Raw genomic sequence first — 26,781 nt, 5'->3', positions numbered from 1 at the left:
GCAAGAAAAGAATTATTTAAAATCTTTCTATTCAATTTGCTAACTGGTCCTCTCATACCATCTATACCAAAGGCAATGATCTTCACTTTTCTACAATTCTCTGTCTGATATATATCTCATACTGACGGATATTGTGTTTTTTCTGTACATTTCCCACGGTAGTGACATCTAGTGACGCTATCTCCCTCCCTCACAAAAGACTGCAATCACTGTGACAACATGCATTTCAGTGATACGGAGCCGAAAAACGGACAAGGCGGTTTTCTTAACTGTGCTTTCTTGTTCTTTCCAGTTTTGCAGTCAGAGTTTTTCTTTTTAAGCACCCCAAAAAGAAAAGATCGGGTGAGAGTTTTTCTCACCCGACAAAAAGGAAAGAAAAACTCCTAGAAACAAGGATCAGGTGGGAGTTTTTCTTTTTTTAAGTAGAAGGAAGAAAACCCAATATTCGCAGAAAAAGATCTAGGGCCGCGAGATAATAAACTAATTGGATTACGTTTAGCTTCGAGCTTTTGTTGAAACACCAGTGTATGTGATACTATCACTGAATGAAGATCCCCGGGCTCGAGATCTCCCAGACAATCCAGCCAATCCAAACCAAAAAAAAAAAAAAATCCCACCCGGCCTCTTTTTCAGGCAGTTTTTTTTTTCAGAAAAACTCCCCGAAAAAAAGATCTTGGGTTCCGAAATAATCAGCCAGTCGGGTTACAATTTCGTTCTTGGTTTCATCTAAATCATGGTACCTGCGGGCAAATGATTGGCTGGATTGCCTCGAAGCCCGACTCAGTGATCTGAGCACAGGGAAAGTACACTGGAAGCTTAATTCTTCCCTCAATCAGTGCTTGAACCACTTCTCTGACATGTAGCTGCAACTTTTCGTTTTTTTTCTTATCACTCTGGTAAAAGTTTCCCTCTCCGCATGCAGAAAATTCCTTGTTGTGTGTGTGGGTGGTTGCGTGTGCGCGCGTGTGTGTGTGTAACATCCCTTTCAAAATTATAATGGCGACATAATCAGCCCCTATATATGTAGGCCTATACATACACGTGTGGTGCGAAACTTTTGTTTCACGCCAATTAGTAGACAGTGTTTATAGACAAACGGTCCATAGGTAATAGATACAACAGTGACGGTAATATATACATGTGATTAAGAGTGACTACATGTAGGCCCTACATCAGTCTTAACCGGAACCAAGATCATAATGCGCAGTTATTGAGAGTATACTTTATTTGAGGACACTGATTTTGTGCAGTATCTAAAAAAGGTTTTATAAATCACTTTGACATTATTTAATGCTTCCTCGTCATAAATGACCATAAATGACAGGAGTAGATATTTTCGTAAAATGATCCGAAAAAATGCACAGATTATCTCTATTAAAAAACGTTTTTGACATTCAATATCATATCAGACAGACTGTCTGAGAATAAGCAGTAGGCCTATAGGTCCCCACGTATATAATAAGTGACTGTAGAGGCCTATAGTTGAAAGGCAAATCCATTGGGTTGTGTACATATCAGACACTTCAAAGCCGACACAAGTTTGAGACAAAGCAATGTCAATGTCATAAACATGTCGTAAATTTTGAGATAACAATGTCTTAGGGGACACATTTATGATTTTTTAAAAAGGTTGGGGTTTACTTTTGGAGCCTGTGTAATCCTGGAGGGAGATATTTGTGTGGGTATGCTACTTGAGATTGATGTTTACAAGACAGGTCTTAAATTCAGACAGGTAAAATAATTCTGTTAGTTCTGAAATTGTGGGTGAGTCACCCATTTAACTCCTTACAATTTAATATAAATTGGAGTATAACAAACTAAAAAATATTTAATACACCCGAATGCGCACTCATTTATTTGTTTATTTATTTGATTTATGTTTTACGTCGTACCGAAGCCGAATATTTCACTTAAACGGCGACAGCCAGCATCATGGGGCGTGGAAAGCGGGCAAAGATCAATGGAAAGCCACGACCACCAGCAGGTTGTTGCAAGACCTTCCCAGGTACGGCCGGAGAGGAAGCCATCATAGACCGCAATGGTGAGAGGCTCTTGGATCATTGTCCCGCGCTGCCACGCTATAGACCTAACTACCTCGGCCATGGAGGTCCCTCTTGCATACAGGAGAATTTATCTGAACACGTTGAGTGTTATACACATATACCGGCATAGGCCTAAATATGTTTGGTGGAGACACATATTCCGACGAAATCTCCAGAGTTGTCGCCCATAATGGAGCTCTCTTTTGCGTCACGTACAGTCGTTAATCTACAGTTGCTCGTATCATCCATGGTAGTCAACAAGTTCATTGAAAGTTTTCTATAGTGCTTATATCTTTTCGTAACACACGTACATGAAATGTTTTGGATTGAAATGAAGTTTCTCACATAATTGTAGGCATGGCATGTTGTAGGAAAAACTTTGGTGAAGGCGACACAGAGGATACTTCCTGGAAATACACGGTTAAAACCAAAGACGGCGACATCCAGTCTGCTCACATGTCAGGCAAATAAAATGAGTTTCGTTGTTATCCACACGATTTGTAAAAGATTTGCACCTGTGATTGCACCAAGCACAAGTCGAGGTGTACATTGTCAAGCTACTGGCTCGACGGAGAACTCAGTGTGCAAAACGGCGCAAGAACGACTGATGGCAGAAACAGCCACGCTCTATGTTCACGTATGTTGTTGGTACCGGTACCAGTTTTACTTTGACTGAGTTGCATGGGGAAGATATGGCGACCAAAGTTACCAATCTGTCTTTCCGCCTGTCTGTCAACATCTCTTGTAAACACAACATATTCAAAAGATGTCAGTAAAATAGCATAATCACCACCAAAAGGAGATGTGCGTTGGTTGCATAGATGCAATCACGTTTTACATCCACATTCTTCGTAATAACATTGTCATATGGTACTATATGTACCTTCATTTAGGAAAACTTTCAATACGCGAGATCAGACAGTGGGCCATGTGGGCTTAAAGTAAAAGAAAACTAAAATTTGAAGTAATTTTCTTCATACAAACAACTGAAAACTATGCTTAAAAATACTTTCATTTATTTTCCTTAGATTTTTTGAAAGGCATCCAAGTATTTGAATTCTATGGTGAGCTGTATGAGCCGTACTGACGGAGTCATGGAACACACTTTTTTAGCATCACTTTGTTCCTTATGTTTTCAATTTCAGTAATCTTTTGATGTGTTATTGCAACATTCAGAGAGTTATTACAACATTCAGTGTCATGATTAGAGCTGGAAAAACTTCCTGTGAAGTCAGAATTCCTAAACTCCGATAGCGTGATAGTTTTATTATACATTTGCTGCATTATATATATGCTGTATATACATATAGTAACTCGTATGTTTTGTATTTTGTAATTTTTTCATTGGGTAAGATAGTTTACAGTTGCAGAACTGTGAAGAAAGTTTATATAAAAGGACTGCAGTTCCACAGTTATCACTTAAAGTCATTTATGTCACAGTGTCCAGTGACATGAGAGTTGTAATCATTACTGGAAGTATCATTTATGTTCTCACAGATTACATGAAAACCATTTACTGTTCCAGTGGCCTTACTGTGAAAAAAGATGTACCTATTGTAACTTCAACAAATACATCAGGTATTTTCAGGTTATATAACATACACAGTTGTTTGACTTGCCCTTGACTTCAAATGATATTTGGGCTGTGTTTTCTTGCATGGTGACATGTATGACGCAAACTTGTATGAACACATTCCATTTTACTTTTGTGGGAAAGAACAATCTCTTTGTTTGTCAATTTATAATTTTTAAGTACGGCAATTACACAAGAATCAGTAACTAAATATAATTTTCAGGAAATGAACAGAAATGGTTAAAATATGCACAATGTGTAAAGATGCTTGCAAATATACACAAAGCACTCAGCTAATGAATTGTTCTCATCAAAGCCAATGAACTCTTGAACAAAAGATGAGGTATGTGCCGAAGTCCACTGCTTTAAGTCAGGGTCATGATTGAGTTATGTGCTTTGCATCCTCCACCGGTAGGCTAATCCTTCCTTGAGTGTACCATTTTTTGGTCTGCACAGGCATTCAAATGTATACAACAAATGTACATGTGTCAAAAGTTGTTAAAATTTTGTGTACATTTCTGTATTATGTGTTTTGTATTTTTACAGTAACTCTGTGGATGAGGGAAGAATGGAGAGATGTCTGAAGAAGGAAGCAGAAACTCTTATAACAATGAGTGGTGTGAAAAGAATTGGCTCTGTATTCTTTGGGGGAGGTATAATCACAGTACAAAGACATGTATAATACTTTGAGTCTAATCTTATGGTGAGCAGTTTAGGAACTTACAGATTAACAGAGAAACTTCAATTCTACTATGTGTTTAATGATCTAGCTATGCTTCTCATTTTTCCTAGATCGAGATTAGTGGAATTGTAATGGTAACCTGAGATAGAGACATCCTGTAATAGAAATTCCAGAATAGAAACTCCTCAGCTGAACTATGTGTGATAAATGTCCTGCTCTTCACCTTGTGGTAGGTACCCCCAGCCTCGCCCCTGCCAGCACTCTGAACAGTGTCTTGGAGACCATTAGTAAGCATGCTTACCTTCCTAAAGATGCTGAGGTAACTATTGAAGTTAATCCCACTCGTGCAGCATCTCCAAAACTCAGGTAGGCTTACATACACCAATAGATGTTATTAACCTAATGCAGAGCACTTTTGACATTAACTGTTCAACATGTAAGGCTGAGTAATGCCTTGAATGTTGTGGGTATTGTCATCTTTTCTGATTTTTATTACTACATACTGGAAAATAGTAGGACTATCAAATGCTGATGATTTGTTCCCCAGGGACTTCCGACACGCAGGGGTTAATAGGATCTCAATTGGGGTTCAGGTAAGTTGATGATATAAGCTTGTGTGTTCTTGGTGAAGGTAAAGGAAGTAGTTTTTTATTCAGTTATTGAAGCAAAGTGCGACATCTGTGATATCTTGATATCTACACCTTGCCAACCCAGGTGAATGGAATGTCCCTCTGTGTTGTTGATGTCAAGTTTAAAACAAGTGAGGAATTGTTGCTTGAATCCAGCATTCGTCAAACTGGGACATCATCATGATGTGAGCAAGTGTATCAGATACATGTATGCGGCGTGCTGTGATTGTTCCTCCTGGAAGCTGATTTCTTATGGCTTCTTTCTGTAAGCTCAGGTTTCTTTCGGAAGCTCAGGCTTCTTTTGGAAGTTCATGTTTCATTTGAAAACTCAGGTTTCTTTTACATGAAACAGTATAGTGGCCACATCGTATATTATTTATACATTTTCGTGTACATGTTACAGCATTGTTTCCAGATTTCTTTCTTGAGACTTGACTTCTCAGATCATTTGAAACATTTGTTTTATGTAGTGGTAACAAAGCATGTTGCATGAACTAAACATTGTTACTGTTAAGAATAACTGTAGTATGAAGTTTCAATGTTAACATTAATGGGAGAAATCTCACTGAGGGTGGGGGAGAAATCTCACTGATAGTAGGGATGAAATCTCACTGAGGGCATGGGAGAAATCTTATTGAGGGTCAGGGGGAGGTGAAATGTCGCTGATGGCATGAGAGAAAACTCACTGACGCTAAGAGAAATCTCACTGATCATAGGGGCAAAAACTGAACGTGGTGTGGATGAAATCCTACTGATGTTAGGTTTGAAATTTCAAGTTTGTAGAGGAGAAATCTTTCTGAGAATATGGGAGAAACCTTACTGATGGTATGAGAGAAAATCTCACTGATGGTAGTTAAGAAATTTCACTGAGGGTAGGGGAGAAATTTCAATGATGGTAGGGGAGAAATTTCACTGATAGTAGGGGATAAATCTCACTGATGGTAGCAAAGAAATCTCACTGAGGGTATGAGAGAAATCTCACTGAGGGCATGAGAGAAATCTCACTGAGGGTGGATAGAAATCTGACTGAGGATAATGGAGGAATTTCACGGATGGGGAGAAATCTCACTGATGGTATGGGAGAATGAAAGTGAATAGAAATGGCACATGCCACTAAGGCTGAAAACTCTGACGGCACATATAGTCATCCGAAAGATGAACAGCACTCTGTGGCTTGGTGTTTTGTAACTCCAGGTGTATAGAACTTGGCAAACAACTATTTCCGGGAAGGTTGTCCGTGGATATGATTTTTGGTCGTCCTTCACAAACAGTTCAGCAGTGGATGGATGAGCTTCATCAGGTACCCAGTTAATTTTATGCCTTTGTGAGATTTTTTTTTATTACTCCCCTCCCTTTTTACACCCTGTCTATCAGTCTTCCATGAAAGAGTTTTCCAGACTTTTTTTTCTAACCATGAATTTTCTTGAATTTAAACTTGGTTTATGACTTCACTAGGACAAGTTGAAGAACATATTTGAATTTCTGCCCGTTTTTACCATTTTCAACAAAATTAAGGCCATTTTGACTTAGTGTGTTGTTTTCTTTTAACACTTTTTTTATTAAATGCATAACAATTCATATGTATGGGATTGAAATGTGCTACAGGGCTGCCACAAGACAGGTTACTTATTAAGTTCGCGTATAGGTCTGTTTTATCCATTTTCGACAAATTATGGCTGCTTTGGTTCTGTTGTCGACTCAACATGCACTAATTCCTCCACCTTTTTTGAATATAAAAGACCAGCTTTCAGTGCAATTCATGCATATTTTTAATTTGATTTTGGAAACAAAACTACACTGGCTGGATAGATACAGTCAATTACAGGGTTTAGGAAAAGGCTTATAATTTTATTAGTTCACAGAGAATAATGGCTTCAGAATGTGCTTAAATAAACACCATGCAAACATGTGAAAAGGTTGAAGAATTACAGTACTACATAGCAGAGACAATATCACAATACCTTCAGGATGTTTGTCTAAATATTGCTGTCCTTACATGTATCTCATCCATTTCCAGTACTGCTTACAACAATTAAATGTTACCGGGACAAACGTGTACCCTGATTTAAGAATAAAGAAGCAACAGATTCTCCTCGTGTCTTTCATAACTGAACAAATTCATTTACTCCAGTTCATTACTCCATAATAGATTACTATTCACAATCCAACCCCCTATTGGGTATCACTTATAATCCAGTATCTTCAGAAACTCAAGTTATGCTGTCTTGTTTTTATAGCTCTGTGACGTTCTGAGATGTTCATGTTTATTTTGTGCTTTTTCTTTTCAAGATACTCCCCCTGTTAGGAGGTCATATTTCTTTGTACCAGTTAACACTGGAAAGAGGAACAAAGTTGTTTAAGCAAGTTGGCAGAGGAAAATATGTAAGTTCAGCAATCAATGGCAGAACCAATCTCAAAGAGAATTTCCCTTGTCTCTTAGCATCATATCTGATTTACTTATGTTAGCTTACTTGATAGAAGGTTTGTGCTGAACTCAAGGAGACTTGGTCAGGTTTATGAATTAAATTGTTTGATTTGAACACGGAGTAATGACTGCAGTGATTAAGGGCTAGTCAGTGGTCTCTTGTGACATCCTGTAAGACAGCAAGAACCCTCTGAATAACTGAGTGTATAATCTATAAAATTGAACTAATCATTGCAAGATCAAATATACAAACTTTCCAACAGTCTTCACCTCATGGGAAAATACTATCCCTAGCAGATGAAACAGATGTGCGATTTTTATCTTTGTGCATGTGATATTGAGCCGTTTGTTCCAGGAATTGCACATAAACTGCTTCTTTTGTTTCTGTGGTAGTTAATATATCTGGCTCTTTATTTCCAGATGAACTTCACTTTGTCTCAATGCTATTAGCGGTCATCTTTAAATGGCTTTTTCTAAGATAAAACTGAGTGGAGACAATGTTTTAGTTTGAGTTATCTCCCCCCGTGGATCATCAGTGTGTATAGTTGTGGTAACGACAATGTTTTAGTTTGAGTTATCTCCCCCCGTGGATCATCAATGTGTATAGTTGTGGTAACGACAATGTTTTAGTTTGAGTTATCTCCCCCCATGGATCATCAGTGTGTATAGTTGTGGTAACGACAATGTTTTAGTTTGAGTTATCTCCCCCCGTGGATCATCAGTGTGTATAGTTGTGGTAACGACAATGTTTTATAATAACATGCTGTTTTATGGTTTAGTCTCTTCCAGATGAAGATACCTTATTAGAGATGTACACAAGTGCTGTCCAAGTAAGTTTTGTTTATCAGTGCTTTATTTCTTGATCACCATTATTTAATCTTGTGCTCTTCTCCCAAATTCTCCATGTTCGCCATCCTCAGATGCCTTCCACATTCCCTTCCATACCCTCAGTGAGATTTCTCTATACTCCCATTGAGATTTCTCCCTGCCCTAAGTGAGATTTTCTCTCATGCCCTCAGTCAGATTTCTGTCTTACCCTCAGTGAGATTTCACCCCTATCGTAAGTGATATTTCTCCCCTAACATGAGATTTCACACCTACGATCTGTGAGATTTCTCTCATACCCTCAGTGAGATCTCTCTTATACCATAAGTGAGATTTCTCACCTGTCATCAGTGACATTTCTGCTCTACCCTAAGTGATATTTCTTCCCTACCATCGGTGAAATTTCTCTCCTACTCTAAGTTAGATTTCTCCCCTGCCCTCAGTGAGATTTCTCCCCTACCATCAGTGAAATTTCTCCCCTACCCTAAGTTAGATTTCTTCCCTACCTTTAGTGAGATTTCTCCCACATCCAGATCTTAACAGTACAAGTGCTTTATCTGCTTTGATTGCAGATTTTACAAAACCATGGGTTGTTCAGATATGAAGTATCAAACTTTGCGTCACATGTGAGTGTTTATTAGTGCTGTTCTCAGCTGTGAAATTTACATTAAAGTATAAATTGACCAGTTCAGGATACAGAGGTGTATTGGATGAAGGAGTGACTGACAACTGGGCCTGTGTTCCGATGCAGAGCATAAGATAGTGAAATAATTGTCCCAAGATTTGTCAGGCTGTGACTAAACTCAAGATTGAACTCTGGAGGATAACTGATGAGGCAGATGATGCAGACACAAGGTTATCATCTTAATCAAGTCTGTTGGATGAAACCTTTGTTCTGTTATTATGTATTCGTCAATGATGATTTCCTGAAGTGCTGATTTTAGATCGTGGGAAAATGATTGATATTGTATTCTGGGGAATTTAAATCAGCTAACAATCAGACAGATCTTGGGTTCATAATGGGTAATGTCTTTCTTTTTAATACAACTCTTTCTTTTGTATCTTCATGAAGGGTTGTGAGAGTTTGCATAACAAAAACTACTGGGAGGGAGGACAGTATATCGGAGTGGGACCAGGTAAGCAGATGTGGTATTTTGAAGTTTTTAAAGTACAAGGGCACTAAGAACACTTACAGTTCATGCACAAATGATAGAATTGTGGGTAAAAAAATTTCAGATCTAAGTGTTGTAAACAAAGAGTTGGCACTTATGAGTCAATTCATACTCAGATCACAAGAGGGCCTTATATATAAAATGACTAGTAAATTTGCTTAGAGATGTCTGAGATATTCTTATTGCAGGTGCACATGGTAGATTTATGCCTCAAGGGGAGACAATCCGGCAAGCCCGCATACAAACTCTGGAGCCTGACAGTTGGATGTATGAGGTGGAACACAAAGGTCATGCCACAAGAAAAGCAGTTCCATTAAACCGGCTTAACATGTAAGTTTTCCAACAATCATCAGTATTCCATTACATTTTGTTGAAGAAGTATATAATAATTTGAAGAAAGTGGTGTCTGAAATTCCTCACATGAAGTTTATCTGATATGTTATGCTGAATATTAATCACTCATTCTCAAGTTATAATTGGAGGCTTTTAAATATCTTGGTGATCAGATTCAGTATGGAATTGCAACCACTCATTGCTCTTTTTCTTGTCTCTGCAGTCTTGAGGAATTGCTTATGACAGGGTTACGCACAACGGAGGGAATCCCACATCAAGTCTGTTAACCTTTTTGATATTCAGTTACTTTAGTAGGTCTAATGTCAATATGTATCAGGTGGTAGCAGATTATTTTGCTTTCAAACTGTTTAGTAGGAATATGTCGCCCATTTAACCCCTCCAAGGTCATTTCTCAGCTATACATCACTGGAAACCACAGGATTTTTGAATCTCTCACACTGGCAAAAAATTAACAATTCAAAACATTGAGATAAAAATGTTAATATAGACAGCAGACCCCCTTCAGTATCGATGGTGATGTGTCATTCTCAAAGTGAGCACTGTTTTCATTTTCATACCCTGCTTTATTTGTCAGCATTGGACTAGTGTATCACAAGGATCATCTAACCTGTGGGATTTGTGCCAGGTGTGTACAGGTGTTCAGGACCTCCTTACTGCTGAGCTGCTTATGCTGGACTCGCTGTGAGTTTGCCTTACATCTTCCAGAAAAATACTCTATAATAGGTAAACTGCTCCATTAAGCTCATTATAAACAAACCTAGAGTGTGTATTCATATTGATGCCAGCTGTGATTAAGACAGCTCTAGCTTTCGGGTTGTCTGATAGAATAGCGTATGATTTCACACAATTATCTGGTTGTATCGGGAGTCATACTTTTCCATGTATGTGTAGAAGCAAACAGTATTTTGAGCATAACCTAACAGGCATTACGACAAGAGGAACGTTGACTATATTCATCAGGCCTGTCAGATATAACATCTGCTGTGTCCGCGAAGACATCGGCTCACTCCGACATCGGACAATAGTTCCTGAAGCAGTCTAGACCTGACCGAACTTGCCATGCGGTACTCAGACTTTGTGTCGCCAATACCCGGGCTAAGACAATAGCGAATCTAATACTGTGAACTCTACCAGCAGAGTTTCATATCCCTCCGTCTCTTGATGACAGTATTTCACCTTAACTCTAGCATTTTTCAAGTGACATATTTTGCTTGATCCTCATTAATCCATCCATGTACTTTATAGGATCACTTAGAGTCTTTTGTTTAAGTTTGATTAATTCCTTATCAGAGGTACTTAACTGTTGGCACCAAAAGAATCATTTTAAGGCCCCTTATGTATTTCTGAAATACAGTAATTCTGCCAGACAGTATGCGTTATAAATGAAGGCAGGCTCAGTTGTGACATTATTGCATTGTTTCCATATTTATTTGTAGTGGCTTAAGAGCTACATCCCAAGGTTTACTAATTCTGGACAGTTTGCTGCCGCTGTTAGTCAGCTGTTTGCAAGATTATTATTCTGGACACAAACGAGAGAAAGAATAATTAGACACCGAGAGAAAAAATCTGTGTGATCAGGTCATCTTCTGGAAGTGAGATGTCAGACTACACTTGTGTGCCCAGATCACCTTTGGAGAGGGAAATGTCAGCTAGACTACACCTGTGTGCACAGGTAGTCAGATTTCAGTGTGTGATCAGGTCATCTTCAGGCAGTGAGGTGTCACTCATACTACACCTGAGTTATCAGATCCCCTTCAGGAAGTGAGATATCAGTAAGACTACACCTGTGTGCTCAGATCACCTTCAGGAAGGTAGATGTCAGTGAAACTACAGCTCTGTGATCAGATCACCCTCAGGGAGGGAGATGTCAGTGAGACTACACCTGTGTGCCCAGATCACTTCAGGAAGGTAGATGTCAGTGAAACTACAGCTCTGTGATCAGATCACCCTCAGGGAGGGAGATGTCAGTGAGATTACACCTGTGTGCCCAGATCACTTCAGGAAGGTAGATGTCAGTGAAACTACAGCTCTGTGATCAGATCACCCTCAGGGAGGGCGATGTCAGTGAGACTACACCTGTGTGCCCAGATCACTTCAGGGAGGTTGATGTCAGTGAAACTACAGCTCTGTGCTCAGATCACCCTCAGGGAGGGAGATCTCAGTAAGACTACAGCTGTGTGCTCAGATCACCTTCAGGGAGGGAGATGTCAGTGAGACTACACCTGTGTGCCCAGATCACCTTTGGAGAGAGATGTCAGACTACACTTGTGTGCTCAAATCACCTTCTGGAAGGGAGATGTGAGTCAGACTACACCTGTGTTCTCAGAGAGTAAAACATCAGTCAGACTACAAGTGTGCCCAGATCACCTTCAGGGATTGAGATGTCAGTCAGATTACACCTGTTTCCCCAGATCACCTTTAGGGAAGGAAATGTCAGTGAGACTACACCTGTGGGCCCGGATCACCTTTGGAGAGAGATGTCAGACTACATTTGTGTGCTCAAATCACCTTCTGGAAGGGAGATGTGAGTCAGACAACACCTGTGTTCTCAGAGAGTAAAACATCAGTCAGACCACAAGTGTGCCCAGATCACCTTCAGGGAGGGAGATGTCAGTCAGATTACACCTGTTTCCCCAGATCACCTTTAGGGAAGGAGATGTCAGACATACACTTCTGTGCTCAGGGAGTCAGGTGTCAGTCAGACTACACCTGTGTTCTCAGAGAGTAAGACATCAGTCAGACTACAACTGTGTGCTCAGATTACCTTCAGGAAGGGAGATGTTAGTCAAATTACACCTGTGTGCTCAGATCACCTTCAGGAAGTGAGGTGTCAGTGAGACTACACCTGTGTGCTCAGATCCCCTTCAGGAAGGGAGATGTCAGTCAAATTACACCTGTGTGCTCAGATCACCTTTATGGAAGGAGATATCAGACATACACTTGTGTGCTCAGGGAGTCAGGTGTCAGTGAGACTACACCTGTGTGCTCAGATCTCCGTCAGGAAGGGAGACATCCGTCAGAGTAGACCTGTGTGCTCAGATCACCATCAGGTAGTGAGATTTCAGCCAGGCTTCACCTGTGTGCTCAGATCACCTTCAGGAAGGGAAATGTCAGTCAGACTGCAGCTGTGTGCTCAGATCATCTTCAGGGAAGGAGATGCCAGTCAGACTACACCTGTGTGCTCAGGGAGTCAGGTGTCAGTCAGACTACACCTTTGTGCCCAGATCACCTTCAGGAAGGGAGATGTGAGTCAGACTACACATGTGTGCTCAGATCCCCTTCAGGAAGGGAATTGTCAAAATTACATCTGTGTGCTCAGATTACCTTCACAGAGTGAGGTGTCAGTAAGACTACACCTGTGTGCTCAGATCCCCTTCAGGAAAGGAGATGTCAGTCAAATTACACCTGTGTGCTCAGATCACCTTCAGGAAGTGAGGTGTCAGTGAGACTACACCTGTGTGCTCAGATCCCCTTCAGGAAGGGAGATGTCAGTCAAATTACACCTGTGTGCTCAGATCACCTTCAGGAAGTGAGGTGTCAGTGAGTGAGGTGTCAGTAAGACTACACCTGTGTGCTCAGATCCCCTTCAGGAAGGGAGATGTCAGTCAAATTACACCTGTGTGCTCAGATCACCTTCAGGAAGTGAGGTGTCAGTGAGTGAGGTGTCAGTAAGACTACACCTGTGTACTCAGATACATCTCAGGAAGGGAGATGGTATATGGATTCCCTCTTTCACACTTACATCTACACATTTGTATATCACATGTGGGAAAGTTTTTCATTAACTTGCCTAAGGTCGGTGGTATTCCAGTGAACACAGTATTCTTCCAGCCATAAAACTAACCAGCACTGAATGAGTGAAAAGTTCTAGAGTGTGGCATTAAATCAAACAAAATAAATAATATCATAAATGCTCATAATTTTATGAGCAGAATGTAAATGTATGAGACCTTTGCAAGCTCAGAGGGTTAAACTACTGGTTTGCTGTGTCAGTCAGACTAATAAAGTCATCTGTTTGAATCCAGCTCTGGCTGTTCAGATGTGGCATTAAGTCAGGAAATTCCTCAGGTACCTGGCAGAGGGCTATGGTTTATTCCTGCCATGCCGATTTCCACCACTCATAACCTTCCATCTAAGTGGAAAATCATTAAACACCAGCCCAATAAATCTGAATGTAAATAGATGTTAACTTTTGGTCTTGTTCACAGATTATTGGTATACTGTTTGAAGTTCCCTACAGCAACAGTGAAAACATGACACAGTAAACAAAATCAAATGAATAGAAAGTATTCATTTACTTTATGTACAAAAGTTGTCTAGTTTCATGTGTGTAGATATTCCCTTATGTAAGTAACAAAAAGTATGATATTTGTGCTAATGTACATTGTGAAGAACAAAATTTCTTTAATAAGCTAAATGCTTATGTTTCAAGAATTACTTCACCCACTGTGATGTATTTAGAATAAAAGTACATGCCCTTTGCCTCCTCTTGGGGAATTGATTACCGAATTCTTACCATATTGATATAAAAATCATGTGTTGATTTTGTTGATTAAATATTTACAACTGATGAAGGCTACTAAGAAATCTTTGATATTGTCCTAACTATATTTAGTCAGTGATCATAAAAAATATTTATCACAAAACTGCTTTAACAATAATAACTGACCAAAGCATTCTAAATGTCCATCTCCGGCCGTATGTTGGAAAGTCTCTCAGCAACCTGTGGATGGTGGCCAGTTTCCCCTGGGGTGTGCTCGGTGTTCTCCCACCATATTCCATTTTCAGGTACAGCAAATTGACCTCCGAATATTTTACAAAAAATACAAATTAAATGGCATGAAAATACAAGCGAGGTCTTATATTCTAGGTAAAACCTACAATGTTCCATGGTCAGAGCCTTGGAATGTATGAACAAAATCAAAGGTAAACAAAGACAGTTGTTAGTTTCTAGACTCCACTATGACGTTGTAAGGATGTGGGACAAAGCCACCGATTCCACCTGCAGGATCTAGACAGAGCTTCTCCCCCGGGGCTTTCAGGAACCTGAACTTCTGAATGAAGATGGCCAAGATTAGCAATAGCTCGGGTTTGGCCACCACCTCTCCTAAACACACCCGTCGGCCCATGGAGAAGGGAAGGAAGTTGTCTGGTTTGGGAGCCGGGGTTCCATCTGCCTCCAAGAACCTCTCAGGACGGAACTCTTCCGGATCTTTCCAGAACTCTGGGTCATGATGCAGTGCCCATTGGTTGATCATCACCATGGTGCCCTTTGGGATGTCATAGCCTCCTGAAATATCCCAAAGTGTCCATCATAGTGTCACAGACTAGCAAACAACCACAGCAAATACAGCTTTGTGACTTGATTTATAAATTTGCATTCTTCTTACACTTTGTTTACTAAAGAACCATCGTTTACGTTTCTTAATTTAGATCTGTTGTGCTTGCTGCTGATAAAATATTGCTTTTCTTTAAAATGATAGAGCGTTTAGTTACCAAGCTGTTCATCCTTTATGGCAGCATGTGGCACACCCACCGGGGTGACTGGTCTTAACCTCATGGATTCGAACAATACTGCCTCTGTGTACCTGAGGCTTTTCCTGTCATCCATCCCAGGTAGACGACTTGTTCCTGAAAGAAGAACACACTGATAGTACCGACATGTAGATAAATTGGTTCAATCATTGTTCATGCATGGCTATCTTTCCTGTCCTTCTGTGTAGCCTGTGTTTCTCTGTAGTGTTGTTCATGGAAACAGATCCTCCTACGTTGTTCTAACCTGATGAATGATTTGATGGTCGTTGGTAAACTCCATACTCAGGAATTTATCTCTTGTATGATGGTTGCCAGTTTTATGGGCGCTGAACCTTGTGTAAGACACCAACGAAGCTACTGAACTTTCCTACGTGTGATGTACATCCTTCCATATGTTGGTGTAAGACAAATGGTCTTCAATGAACGTAAGGCTTCCCAAATGAGCAAACGACAATAGCCGTCGACCGCTTACTCTAACTCAAGGCGCCAAGGAACAGTGTGAGCGGGGTAGTCTGCAGCCCCTGTCTATAAGATCGAGATTGTGCCTCGTTTCGTGTTAACTGAAATTTGTTGCCTAGCTGACATCCGGTTCAATGAATAAGAATAGTCTCGCACTGAATAATCAATAACACAAAACTGATATATATATTGAACTGTTTCCCCTATATTTAGTGTTTATGAATATACTAAACATAAATACGATTAATTCTGATTGAACACATTTCTTTGCTGAAAAGACCAAATTCTAGCATAAATATATTTATTAAGCATGCACTGTATCCTCATTTAGAACATTATTATGCAAAGACAATATATAGCAAGCGCTGGTCCCAAATGCCAACCAAACAAACATTATCATGTCTTATTCTGTTAAAAAAAAGTCGAGAAAAATTTTGAAGAACATAATATTTTGAACTAACTTTTGACACTCTTTCATCTGTACTTTACATAATTTTTATATTTATAACTGACCGACTGATTCCGTAGTACGGTGTTTTAACGCCGTGCTCAAACATAAATTTCTCATGTGCTATACAGGAGAGCAGTTATTTTTAATGGATGCAGCTCGCGTGCGTAAACCACTGTTATTACGCAAGTGCATTTCCCCACGTGACACGCAGCATTATTCCATCAGAGCGAGCTCAGTGTGTATGCGGTTATGTATGGTGGAAAGCAAATGATCTTCAATGAACTTTGCGTAAGATCAATGGGGTTATGTGACGATAGGGTCCAATGGCTAGAAACTCTCTCGTGCAGACTATGTAAGCCAGTGTCTGTGTGCATCTACTCTGTATTACTACTGTTAGTGCTTAAATAGACCTCCTATGGTCTTGAAGATAGCATCCAATTGTAGGACTAGATATTTATTTATTTGATTGGTGTTTTGCGCCGTACTCAAGAATATTCCACTTATACGACGGCGACCAGCATAATGTTCCGAGGAAACCGCGCAGAGCCCGGGTGAAACACACGACCATCCGCTGATTGCTGAAGACCTTTCCGCGTTCGGCCAAAGAGGAAGCCAGTATTAGCTGGACTTGAGCTCAAAGCGACCGCATTGTTCAGAGGCTCCTGGGTCATTACGCTGCGCTAGCGCGCTAACCAAATGAGCCGTGCAGGCCCCTAGGACTATATATATGGAGTCTTACCTACAACATTTTCAATTTCTTTGAATGCCTTTTCTTGTACATCTGGAAAGGCCACCAGATAAATAATCGCCCAGCAGAGTGTGAATCGGGAGGTATCGATACCGGCTGTAATAAGAATATAATTCAGGTCACTATGTAAATACATATATATATATACAGTAAAAGAACATAATTTTTAATGGCCTTTTTTCACTCATCCACGTACCTGATATCAGCTAGGAAACTGATACATGTAACATCTTTTCGTAACTATCCACCCAATGACAAACTCATTTGTGCTATTCTCAAAAAAATATTTTCCATTTCATATTTATCGTTCAACCCGAATGTATCACTCTAGGTGGTTTTCAATTTTTGTTCTAGAACATGTTCTAGACTTTGTTTCGGTCGTTGTGTTTATTTTATATGGTTCTTCAGAACAGAATTACAGTATCGTACTATATTTCGCGGAAAACAACGGACTCAAAAGCCATTATGTCCTAAGAATACTGACCAAATTTCAATTTCATCCTTTAAGATTTCTGTTCATGGGACCAAAATCAAAATAAGGTCAAAAACGCTAGTTCTGGACATTTCAAAATGATGTTCTACCTTGGTTTACTTGAAAAGGTGATCAATTCATTGTCCGCCGCAGAGAAAACCATCTTGATTCAGCAAAACTTTTGCCTATCTGGCAGAAGGGTTTCTCTGACACTACAGCCAGACAATTTTTCCAGACGACACTTGATTGACGCGTGTCACACAGGTGCAGCGCGCGCACTACTCACGAGACCGAACATGTGATGCAATGTGGGTCACCGGAACGTGCGTTTTTTTTGGGCTATGTTTTCATTTTAACCCTGTGTTCAAGTTATGACCTTGAAACTTGGTCAGTATATTAACAAAACCATATCATTTGAACGTCTAAAGTTTAAAAGGGTTTGAACAAAGGATAATGGAGCAATGCAGCATCAAAGTACGGCCCATTTTTGATGCCAACCCATATATATATATATATATATATATATATATATATATATATATATATATATATAATTAATTTTTATAATTAAGTTTTTGTCACTTTTTTATTTATTTATTATTTTTAATTTGGTATATGATAAAGTCACCTATAATATGTTACGGATACTTGGGCTTCATCAAACGTCCGAAGCCATTGTTCATTACATAAAGAATAGCATGAGAAGAGTACATGAATCATGTAGCACTATTATGTAAACACTATCACGCCGTCAGTTGAGCAGGATTACCGTAGCACTAACACGTAAAGAGAAACACGCCGTCAGCTGAGCAGGATCACAGCAGCACTAGCACTAAACACCAGCATGCCGTCTGTTGTGCAGAATCAATAGCACTAACACATAAAACACCAGCACAATGTCAGATTAAGAGCACTTAAGATATATGACACACAACATATTCCACAGGGAAGACCTTGACTTACCGGCAAATATGTCGCTTAAGGTCTGTACGAAGTGAGTATTGCTAAGCTGGGCCAGGTCTGCCGGGGCCTCTTCTGTACGAGCCTCTCTCTCTGCCGCAATTAGACAGTCCGTAAAATCACGGATGTTCTCTGAAAATAAGAAAAACATCCTCAGCAGCCACAAGGAAGAAAGTGTTTAAGCAAACACATGTATACACCCCCAGTTCAGTGTTCTTCCCAACAGGACTGGATCACATGAATTATAAAGGCCCATATAAGAGTGAATATGATTTATCGAATGCCTCGCCTCGTATACACATCACAGCATGCCTCATACCGTATACATGCTCACAATAAATACCAAAACTACCCTATATGATATACACGTATCTTCTGCACGCATATCGGTCACTTACATACATATTTTTGTCGAGGTGTGGGTCGTTGGCATCGGGAGGTAAGGTGAGAGAGCCCATGTGCCACATTTCTGATTGGTTTGTAACACTTTTTAGGATTATTAGTATCTCAGTTATATATAAAGTCAAACTCTCCATTTGGGTGCACTATTGGCTTTTCTCGGCCACACAGACCACGTGACTCAAAAATTCTCGTTTACAGTCTGTGCTCCAGTACTAAAAATCTCGCGTGATAACGCGTGAAAAGCAGATAGTGCACCTAACTCAGTGCACCTAACTCAGACTGCCTCAGCTGAGCAGGACCAACTCCTCCAGTTGAGACGGACAGGCTGCGCCAGTTGAGGAGGACAGACTGCCCCAGTTGAGCAAGGTCGATTGCCCTAATTGAGCAGGACTGACCGCCTCAGTTGAGCAGGACTGACTGCCTCAGTTGAGCAGGAATGACTTCTCCAGTTGAGCTTCTCCTGCCAAGCAGAACCGACTTCTCCAATTGAGCCGCAGGACCGACTGATCCGGTTCAACCGGACAGGCTGCACCAGTTCAGCAGGACCGACTGCTCCAGTAGAGCCGGACAGTCTGCTCCAGTTGAGCAGGACAGATTGCTCCGGTTGAGCCGCAGGAATGACTGCTCCAGTTGAGCCACAGGACCGACTGCTTCAGTTGAGCCGCAGGACCTACTGCTCCAGTTGAGCAGGACACACTGCTCCAGTTGAGCCGGACACACTGTTTCATTATCCCAGTTGAGGAAAGCCGACTTCTCCAGTTGAGCAGGACCGACTGCCCGTTGAACCAGACAGACTGTTCCAGTTGAGCAGGACACACTGCACAGTTGAACAGGACAGACTGTTCCAGTTTAGCAGGACCGACTGCTCCAGTTGAGCTGGACAGATTACCCCAGTTGAGCAGAACCGACTTCTCCAGTTGAGCAGGACAGATTGTTCCAGTTGAGGTGGACTGAGCTCCAGTTGAGCAAGACAGACTGCTCCTACTGTGCTGGACCGATTGCTCTAGTTGAGCAGGACTGAGTTCCAGTTGAACAGGACAGACCGATCCAGTTGAGCAAGACTGGTTGCTCCAATTGACCAGACCCGGTTGCTCCGGGTAAGCAGGACCGACTGCTCCAGTTGAGCAGGATCGAGCTCAAGATGAACAGTTGATACTAAAACTAGTTTACTGTCTTAAGGACGTAAGGAGAGAGCTGCACATTAGCTTTGGAGATGGAATTCCGTAACAAACCTGGATCAAAACTGATTTCATGTTCTTTGTATAGTTTGTATAAATCATCCAAGACGCCCTTGACGTAATCTCTAAATATCTGAGACTTTTTTAGGCGAAGGTGTCTCAGAGCCGGCAGGAAGTCTTCGGGGAGACCATTGGCTGATACCTCTAGGAAAAAGTCTGAGAACTTCAACATCTTAACCGCAAGGGAATCCTTGTCTGCGTGGCTGTAATGGTTAGAAATTGAGAATTGACAGCTGAATAAAAGCAATATGCTAGTTCACAAATTATTCTCATATAGCATTAGAATCTATCGAGTGAGTTTAATATGATGTACAATCAAATCAAATATACCATGGGAAGTCAACATTCTGACTCATTGTGTACAAAATTACCCAGTGATTAAAAACTAAAGATTCGGATGCAGTACCTCGAGTAAAATTGATGTTTTGACTGGTGATGGGAGACTGTCTTCATTTACAGCGTGTTTGGGTGAATGGTTAGTGTGCGACGTTTAGATTTTACATGTATGGCACATGTATGGCACGATTCTATACAGCCAAGATACATGCATCAGCGTACCTTTCACCAAAGCAGAAGGCACTGATGAAACTGACTACCGCGTAAGAGATGTGTTCTCGCGGATTAAATAGTCCCTTCTCTGCCGCCAGAGCGTTGATAGCTCCCTCCCCAAAGGCTTTATGAACCCTCTTCTCCAGTTCCGACCCAGACAGGTACTTTCTGATGAACAGATAATATTCATTAGTTTTACACATATTTGTATTACACATTCGGATTTTCCCAGTGATTTGCAGGATATGGTTTAAAAGATGCTGATAATGTTGGTTCAGTGGCCACATGAGCGCCTATCCAGAAATCTCAGATGTGGCCTCTTTTGAATTCACAGGACTAGGCCAACTCGGGCTTCAACCCATGTGTATTACCCACGGAGCAAAACCAAATACATATGTATGTATACGAGAAGAGAGAGAAGATGGTAATCAGTGGTTAAGACGGTAAGGCCTATGTTTGAAGCTGTAAGAGCTAAGATGTTATTCATTTCTGGTTATTTGCGTACCTTAGGGCTTTTGAGGCAATTTTCCTTTGCAATCTCCATGTGGGGCCATAGTCGCTTAATGCAATGTCCTTTCCACCCTCTGTTATAATATCCACTGTTACAGAGGTAAAATTTTGAGAATCATTTTCACTACATTAAGGCAGCTGCATTTAGTAAGACACCGATCAGATAACAGTTACAATAGTGACACGACTTTTCTTGATAAATTCCAGCGATAACATCAGATCACATGCTTGTAAAATCAAACAAACTTACCAACGTTGTTAATGTTTCTTTGGATGAGATTTAGCGTCGCGTTCAACATTTTTTCGTACATATAACAGTGGTGTCTGCTTGCAGCAGGCTGAACCCTATGCTGACAAAATAAGTTCATAAATGTGAAGTGAATATATTGATATAATTATTGACATGATTGCTGACTTCCACCTTTTACTCGCCAAAATTCGGCCCGTTTTCATGGCCAGCCTGGAGAAAACTTCACGCCATACCTGACCAACCTCCCGACGTAGAGCATCTGTATACGAAGCCAGGACCTGAATTCCAGGTAAAGACCTCTGTGGTCAAAGAATGGCCTCAGTTTGCCAGCCAGGGGCAAGGTCGGCTCGCCTTTCACAAATCTTTGTGAAGTAATCTTTTGCGAACTTTCCTCATAAGGGTGTCATTTTAAGTACTGGAACTTTTCACGTGACATCATTTCCGAAAATGTCTACATCTCCCCACACTGGGGGCTTGGTGACAATGTGATCTCTCTATATATGGCACTTTAGGGGCTGACTGAACAGTATGCGTTTTTCACAAATATGCACGTAAGAAAATTCATAAGCAACTTGTCAAAGGTCAGTGTTTTATCATGGGCATGCCAGTACTTCACACATGAAACTGGTCGCCTTCGTACAAATGAATAATTCTTGAATGCGGCATATAGAAAACAATCAACTTAATAAATGAATCATTTCCGAAAATTGGCCCAAGTTCATTACGTGTAAAGCTCTCCAAACGTTGGCCAATGATCAACACCTGTAAACCGTTCAAAACAGTGTCCGAAGTAGCATGAGATAGTCAACTGTTGTGATGAGCCATGTCTTCTAGTCGATTCATAAATCCTAAATCATAAATAACGCTTTACATCAGGAGGTTTGTCAAGTGTTATGTTTCCACCCCATACCACTACATAAGACTTAAGGGAAAATACTGATAATTAACTGTACACATAAACACACAAATAATTAAATAAACAAGAAGATAAACAATGCGTAATTTTTAAAAAATACTTTGTTAAGTGTGTTGTTAAATGGAAGAGAGAGAATCTAACCTAGAAATAAATGATACTTACTTGAATAGGACCTCGGTCTGCCTGCAAATTCTGTCGGTTTTGTCAGCAGAGCTTCCTTCGCTAGTTCATAGTTGTTTAGTACTACTGTCCTCATGAACCCTGCCATTGAAAACAATAATATATAATAAATAAAATAATAATAAACACAAACAATAATCATCCATACTCAACCTCTTATATAGGTCATTATAATAACAAACTATCATGTGTATATAAGAAACAAGAAACAAGCTATGTCCTAAATAAACATTCAGGCTAAGGCATTTCTTACCTTATAATAAAACGGAGTCAACAGATACTCAATAATTGAATGAAAGCGTTTTAAAAAAAAGTACATTCCAACGATTGACATGGATCTGGTATTCATCCTATAACAGTATAATTAAATGCACGAAGAGAAAATTATTCAAGAATGGTGAACTAAAACTTAGCTCTGTGTACGTGACCTCGATGGCTGCCAATAATACCTGGGTGATTATAAACAAAAGTTTTTTTCTCTCTATTACCAGAGAGGTTGCCGAGCAAACGACAGGGAGCAGATATTTTGTGTTAAAAGTAAACCAGAATCAATATTAACTGACAACTGTAAATGAATTTTGGATATAAATAAACGTATGAGATGATGATTAGGTCTACACAGTTTTGGCTCTAATTACTTTACTGACCAAACCTAAGGTGATGGTTATGCAGGAAGGACTACACAGTTTTGGCTCTAATTGCTTAACTGACCACACTTCCCTTGATGGTTACCCAGGAAGGACTACACAGTTTTGGCTCTAATTGCTTAACTGACCAAACCTAAGGTGATGGTTATGCACAAATGACTACACAGTTTTGGCTCTAATTACTTTACTGACCACACTTCCCTTGATGGTTACCCAGGAAGGACTACACAGTTTTGGCTCTAATTGCTTTACTGACCAAACCTAAGGTGATGGTTATGCAGGAAGGACTACACAGTTCTGGCTCTAATTACTTTACTGACCACACTTCCCTTGATGGTTACCCAGGAAGGACTGCATAGTTTTGGCTCTAATTGCTTAACTGACCAAACCTAAGGTGATGGTTATGCACAAATGACTACACAGTTTTGGCTCTAATTACTTTACTGACCACACTTCCCTTGATGGTTACCCAGGAAGGACTACACAGTTTTGGCTCTAATTACTTTACTGACCAAACCTAAGGTGATGGTTATGCAGGAAGGACTACACAGTTTTGGCTCTACTTACTTTACTGACCACACTTCCCTTGATGGTTACCCAGGAAGGACTGCATAGTTTTGGCTCTAATTGCTTAACTGACCAAACCTAAGGTGATGGTTATGCAGGAAGGACTACACAGTTTTGGCTCTAATTACTTTACTAACCACACTTCCCTTGATGGTTACCCAGGAAGGACTACATAGTTTTGGCTCTAATTGCTTAACTGACCAAACCTAAGGTGATGGTTATGCAGAAATGACTACACAGTTTTGTCTCTAATTACTTTAATCACCAAGCCTCAGGTAATGGTTATGCAGGAAGGACTACACAGCTTTTGCTCTACTTACTTTACTGACCAAACTTTAGGTGATGGGTGGGAAGGAAGGACTACACAGTTTTGGCGCTAATTACTTTACTGACCACACTTCCCTTGATGGTTACCCAGGAAGGACTACATAGTTTTGGCTCTAATTACTTTAATCACCAAACCTCAGGTAATGGTTATGCAGGAAGGACTACACAGCTTTTGCTCTACTTACTTTACTGACCAAACTTTAGGTGATGGGTGGGAAGGAAGGACTACACAGTTTTGGCGCTAATTACTTTACTGACCACACTTCCCTTGATGGTTACCCAGGAAGGACTACATAGTTTTGGCTCTAATTACTTTAATCACCAAACCTCAGGTAATGGTTATGCAGGAAGGACTACATAGTTTTGGCTCTAATTACTTTAATCACCAAACCTCAGGTGATGGTTATGCAGAAATGACTACACAGTTTTGGCGCTAATTACTTTACTAACCACACTTCCCTTGATGGTTACCCAGGAAGGACTACATAGTTTTGGCTCTAATTACTTTAATCACCAAACCTCAGGTAATGGTTATGCAGGAAGGACTACACAGCTTTTGCTCTACTTACTTTACTGACCAAACTTTAGGTGATGGGTGGGAAGGAAGGACTACACAGTTTTGGCGCTAATTACTTTAATCACCAAACCTCAGGTAATGGTTATGCAGGAAGGACTACACAGCTTTTGCTCTACTTACTTTACTGACCAAACTTTAGGTGATGGGTGGGAAGGAAGGACTACACAGTTTTGGCGCTAATTACTTTACTGACCACACTTCCCTTGATGGTTACCCAGGAAGGACTACATAGTTTTGGCTCTAATTACTTTAATCACCAAACCTCAGGTAATGGTTATGCAGGAAGGACTACATAGTTTTGGCTCTAATTACTTTAATCACCAAACCTCAGGTGATGGTTATGCAGAAATGACTACACAGTTTTGGCGCTAATTACTTTACTAACCACACTTCCCTTGATGGTTACCCAGGAAGGACTACATAGTTTTGGCTCTAATTACTTTAATCACCAAACCTCAGGTAATGGTTATGCAGGAAGGACTACACAGCTTTTGCTCTACTTACTTTACTGACCAAACTTTAGGTGATGGGTGGGAAGGAAGGACTACACAGTTTTGGCGCTAATTACTTTACTTACCAAACCTAAGGTGATATATTGGTCCGTAAGTTTTGGCCAAATCTGTCATCTCCAATGGTACATTTTTCTTCGATCTTGCAAACACTACAAACACAGTTCAAACAGTGCGTTATCTAACTGCGAGATGTTTATATTGTTGTCCATAAGGTAACACATTACAATGACCCGACATATAGGTGATCAATTGAATGGCCCTACATAATAGGTGTTCCAGTTATTGACCCGACATAATAGGGGTTCAAGTCACTGGCCCTTCACAAGTTCGAGTTAATGACACGACCTAGGTGTTCAAAAAAAGGAGTTCATGCAGTCATGCGGTGAACTTATATAGGTGTCTCAATAGAGAAACTTATATTTAGTTAGTAAAACCGAAAATGATTTATGAAAACGTTTGTGTAAAAAACTTACAGAGGACATTTCCGATAATGGGCAACGGTGTGGGACCAGGCGGTAGGTTATATCTCTTCCCTCTGCCGTAAATGAAGTATAGCAATACCACAGTGAAGAGCGCCAGACACAGCGCCTGTGTTATTCCGAAATGGAGCCACCCTAGCTCCAGCATCTTGTTGACGGGACTCTGTCAGCAGAAACAGGTTTACTATGTAACAGATAACAGTAATACATGTATATATTAACACCTACAAATTATCGTCACTCTAACTGCATTTCCTTTCATATTTACGGTGCCCACACAGAACATCTTATTTGTTAAGTTTCTATTGTTTTCTCTTAATGCGCACTAACCTATATTACGCCAGCAGTTCTCTTATCTGACCCCATGACAGCTCGTCTGAAGCTATTCCCATATTTATTCGCATAAAACAGACACAGACCATAAGCTGCATGTACACTGACGCTTAACATGTACAAAGTAAACCTGGCGTCACTACGACTGTTCCCATGCATGCGGAATTTAAACGTCCTATATTCGTATTAAGTAGGGTAGGCAACCTGAACTCAAATAACACGGCGCTAGTTTAACACAAGATACAGAAGCTATACTCACCACAGCCTAAAACAAGCAAAGGGCTTTACAATATATCCAGTTTGACATTGACTGTCCATGTAAATAACGTAGAAATATGCACTACTTGTCGTGATCAGTTTTGTCAGCATATATGTACTAGTGGTACTTACCAAGGCAAACTTTTTCTGTGCCGTGAACTGTGAAACGGTCAGAGCGGTTCTAACTCAAACGTCGAATATGACAGTTGTGTGTTCAGATATATATGTATATGTACATGTACGTCCATACAGCCACGACAGCCGCTATGACGTGTGCATTAGTATGTGCAAAGATGCAAATCCGCCTTACTGCCGGAGAAGCCTTGACCTTGACCCAACTGCCGAGTTGACCCCTGACGATACCTGACTTAGCTTTTGCCCATGAAGTAAAGGCCAAATGAAAAAATTATGGTAAGAATAATATTTATTTATTTATTTATTTGATTGGTGTTTTACGCCGTACTCAAGAATATTTCACTTATACGACGGCGGCCAGCATTATGGTGGGCGGAAACCGGGCACAGCCCGGGGGAAACCCACGACCATCCGCAGGTTGCTGGCAGACCTGTAAGAAGAATTATAACAATACCTCCTGTGTCTAGCTCTACTCATATATATATATATATATATATATATATATATATATATATATATATATATATATATACCGGTTATGAGTGCTAATTATATAATGCAGCAGTACGTGTTT

General features: G+C 40.3%; 2 protein-coding genes across 3 annotated transcripts; one reads left to right on the top strand and one right to left on the bottom strand.

Moving 5' to 3' along the window:
* The first annotated feature begins 2,291 nt into the window (after positions 1–2,291).
* Positions 2,292–11,663, top strand: LOC135463600 (radical S-adenosyl methionine domain-containing protein 1, mitochondrial-like). Its single transcript, XM_064740961.1, has 14 exons — positions 2,292–2,679; positions 3,568–3,620; positions 4,162–4,268; positions 4,531–4,663; positions 4,845–4,890; positions 6,086–6,226; positions 7,216–7,308; positions 8,131–8,181; positions 8,749–8,802; positions 9,249–9,312; positions 9,537–9,678; positions 9,905–9,959; positions 10,277–10,383; positions 11,139–11,663. Exons 1-14 carry the CDS (start codon positions 2,515–2,517, stop codon positions 11,245–11,247), a joined length of 1,320 nt encoding a protein of 439 aa, XP_064597031.1. The 5' UTR covers positions 2,292–2,514; the 3' UTR covers positions 11,248–11,663.
* A 775-nt stretch (positions 11,664–12,438) lies between these two features.
* Positions 12,439–26,363, bottom strand: LOC135461856 (cytochrome P450 1A1-like). 2 transcript variants are annotated; one of them, XM_064739119.1, is made up of 12 exons: positions 26,074–26,196; positions 25,476–25,644; positions 25,068–25,151; positions 22,355–22,453; positions 21,022–21,115; positions 20,526–20,684; positions 19,962–20,170; positions 18,331–18,459; positions 16,887–16,991; positions 15,199–15,333; positions 12,779–14,992; positions 12,439–12,680 (listed from the first exon to the last, which is right to left on the bottom strand). In XM_064739119.1, the coding sequence occupies exons 2-11, from the start codon at positions 25,627–25,629 to the stop codon at positions 14,646–14,648; spliced, it is 1,515 nt and encodes a 504-aa protein (XP_064595189.1). In that variant the 5' UTR covers positions 25,630–25,644; positions 26,074–26,196; the 3' UTR covers positions 12,439–12,680; positions 12,779–14,645. The 2 variants fall into 2 exon arrangements, with proteins under 2 accessions (XP_064595189.1, XP_064595187.1); XM_064739117.1 differs by lacking the exon at positions 26,074–26,196 and adding an exon at positions 26,205–26,363 and having other exon boundaries at positions 12,440–12,680.
* Positions 26,364–26,781: the final 418 nt, after the last annotated feature.

Source organism: Liolophura sinensis, chromosome 1 (assembly GCF_032854445.1).
Source record: "Liolophura sinensis isolate JHLJ2023 chromosome 1, CUHK_Ljap_v2, whole genome shotgun sequence".
Lineage (NCBI taxonomy): Eukaryota > Metazoa > Mollusca > Polyplacophora > Chitonida > Chitonidae > Liolophura > Liolophura sinensis.
Note: the sequence above shows the minus strand (reverse complement) of the source record. Positions and strands in the feature narration are given on the sequence as shown.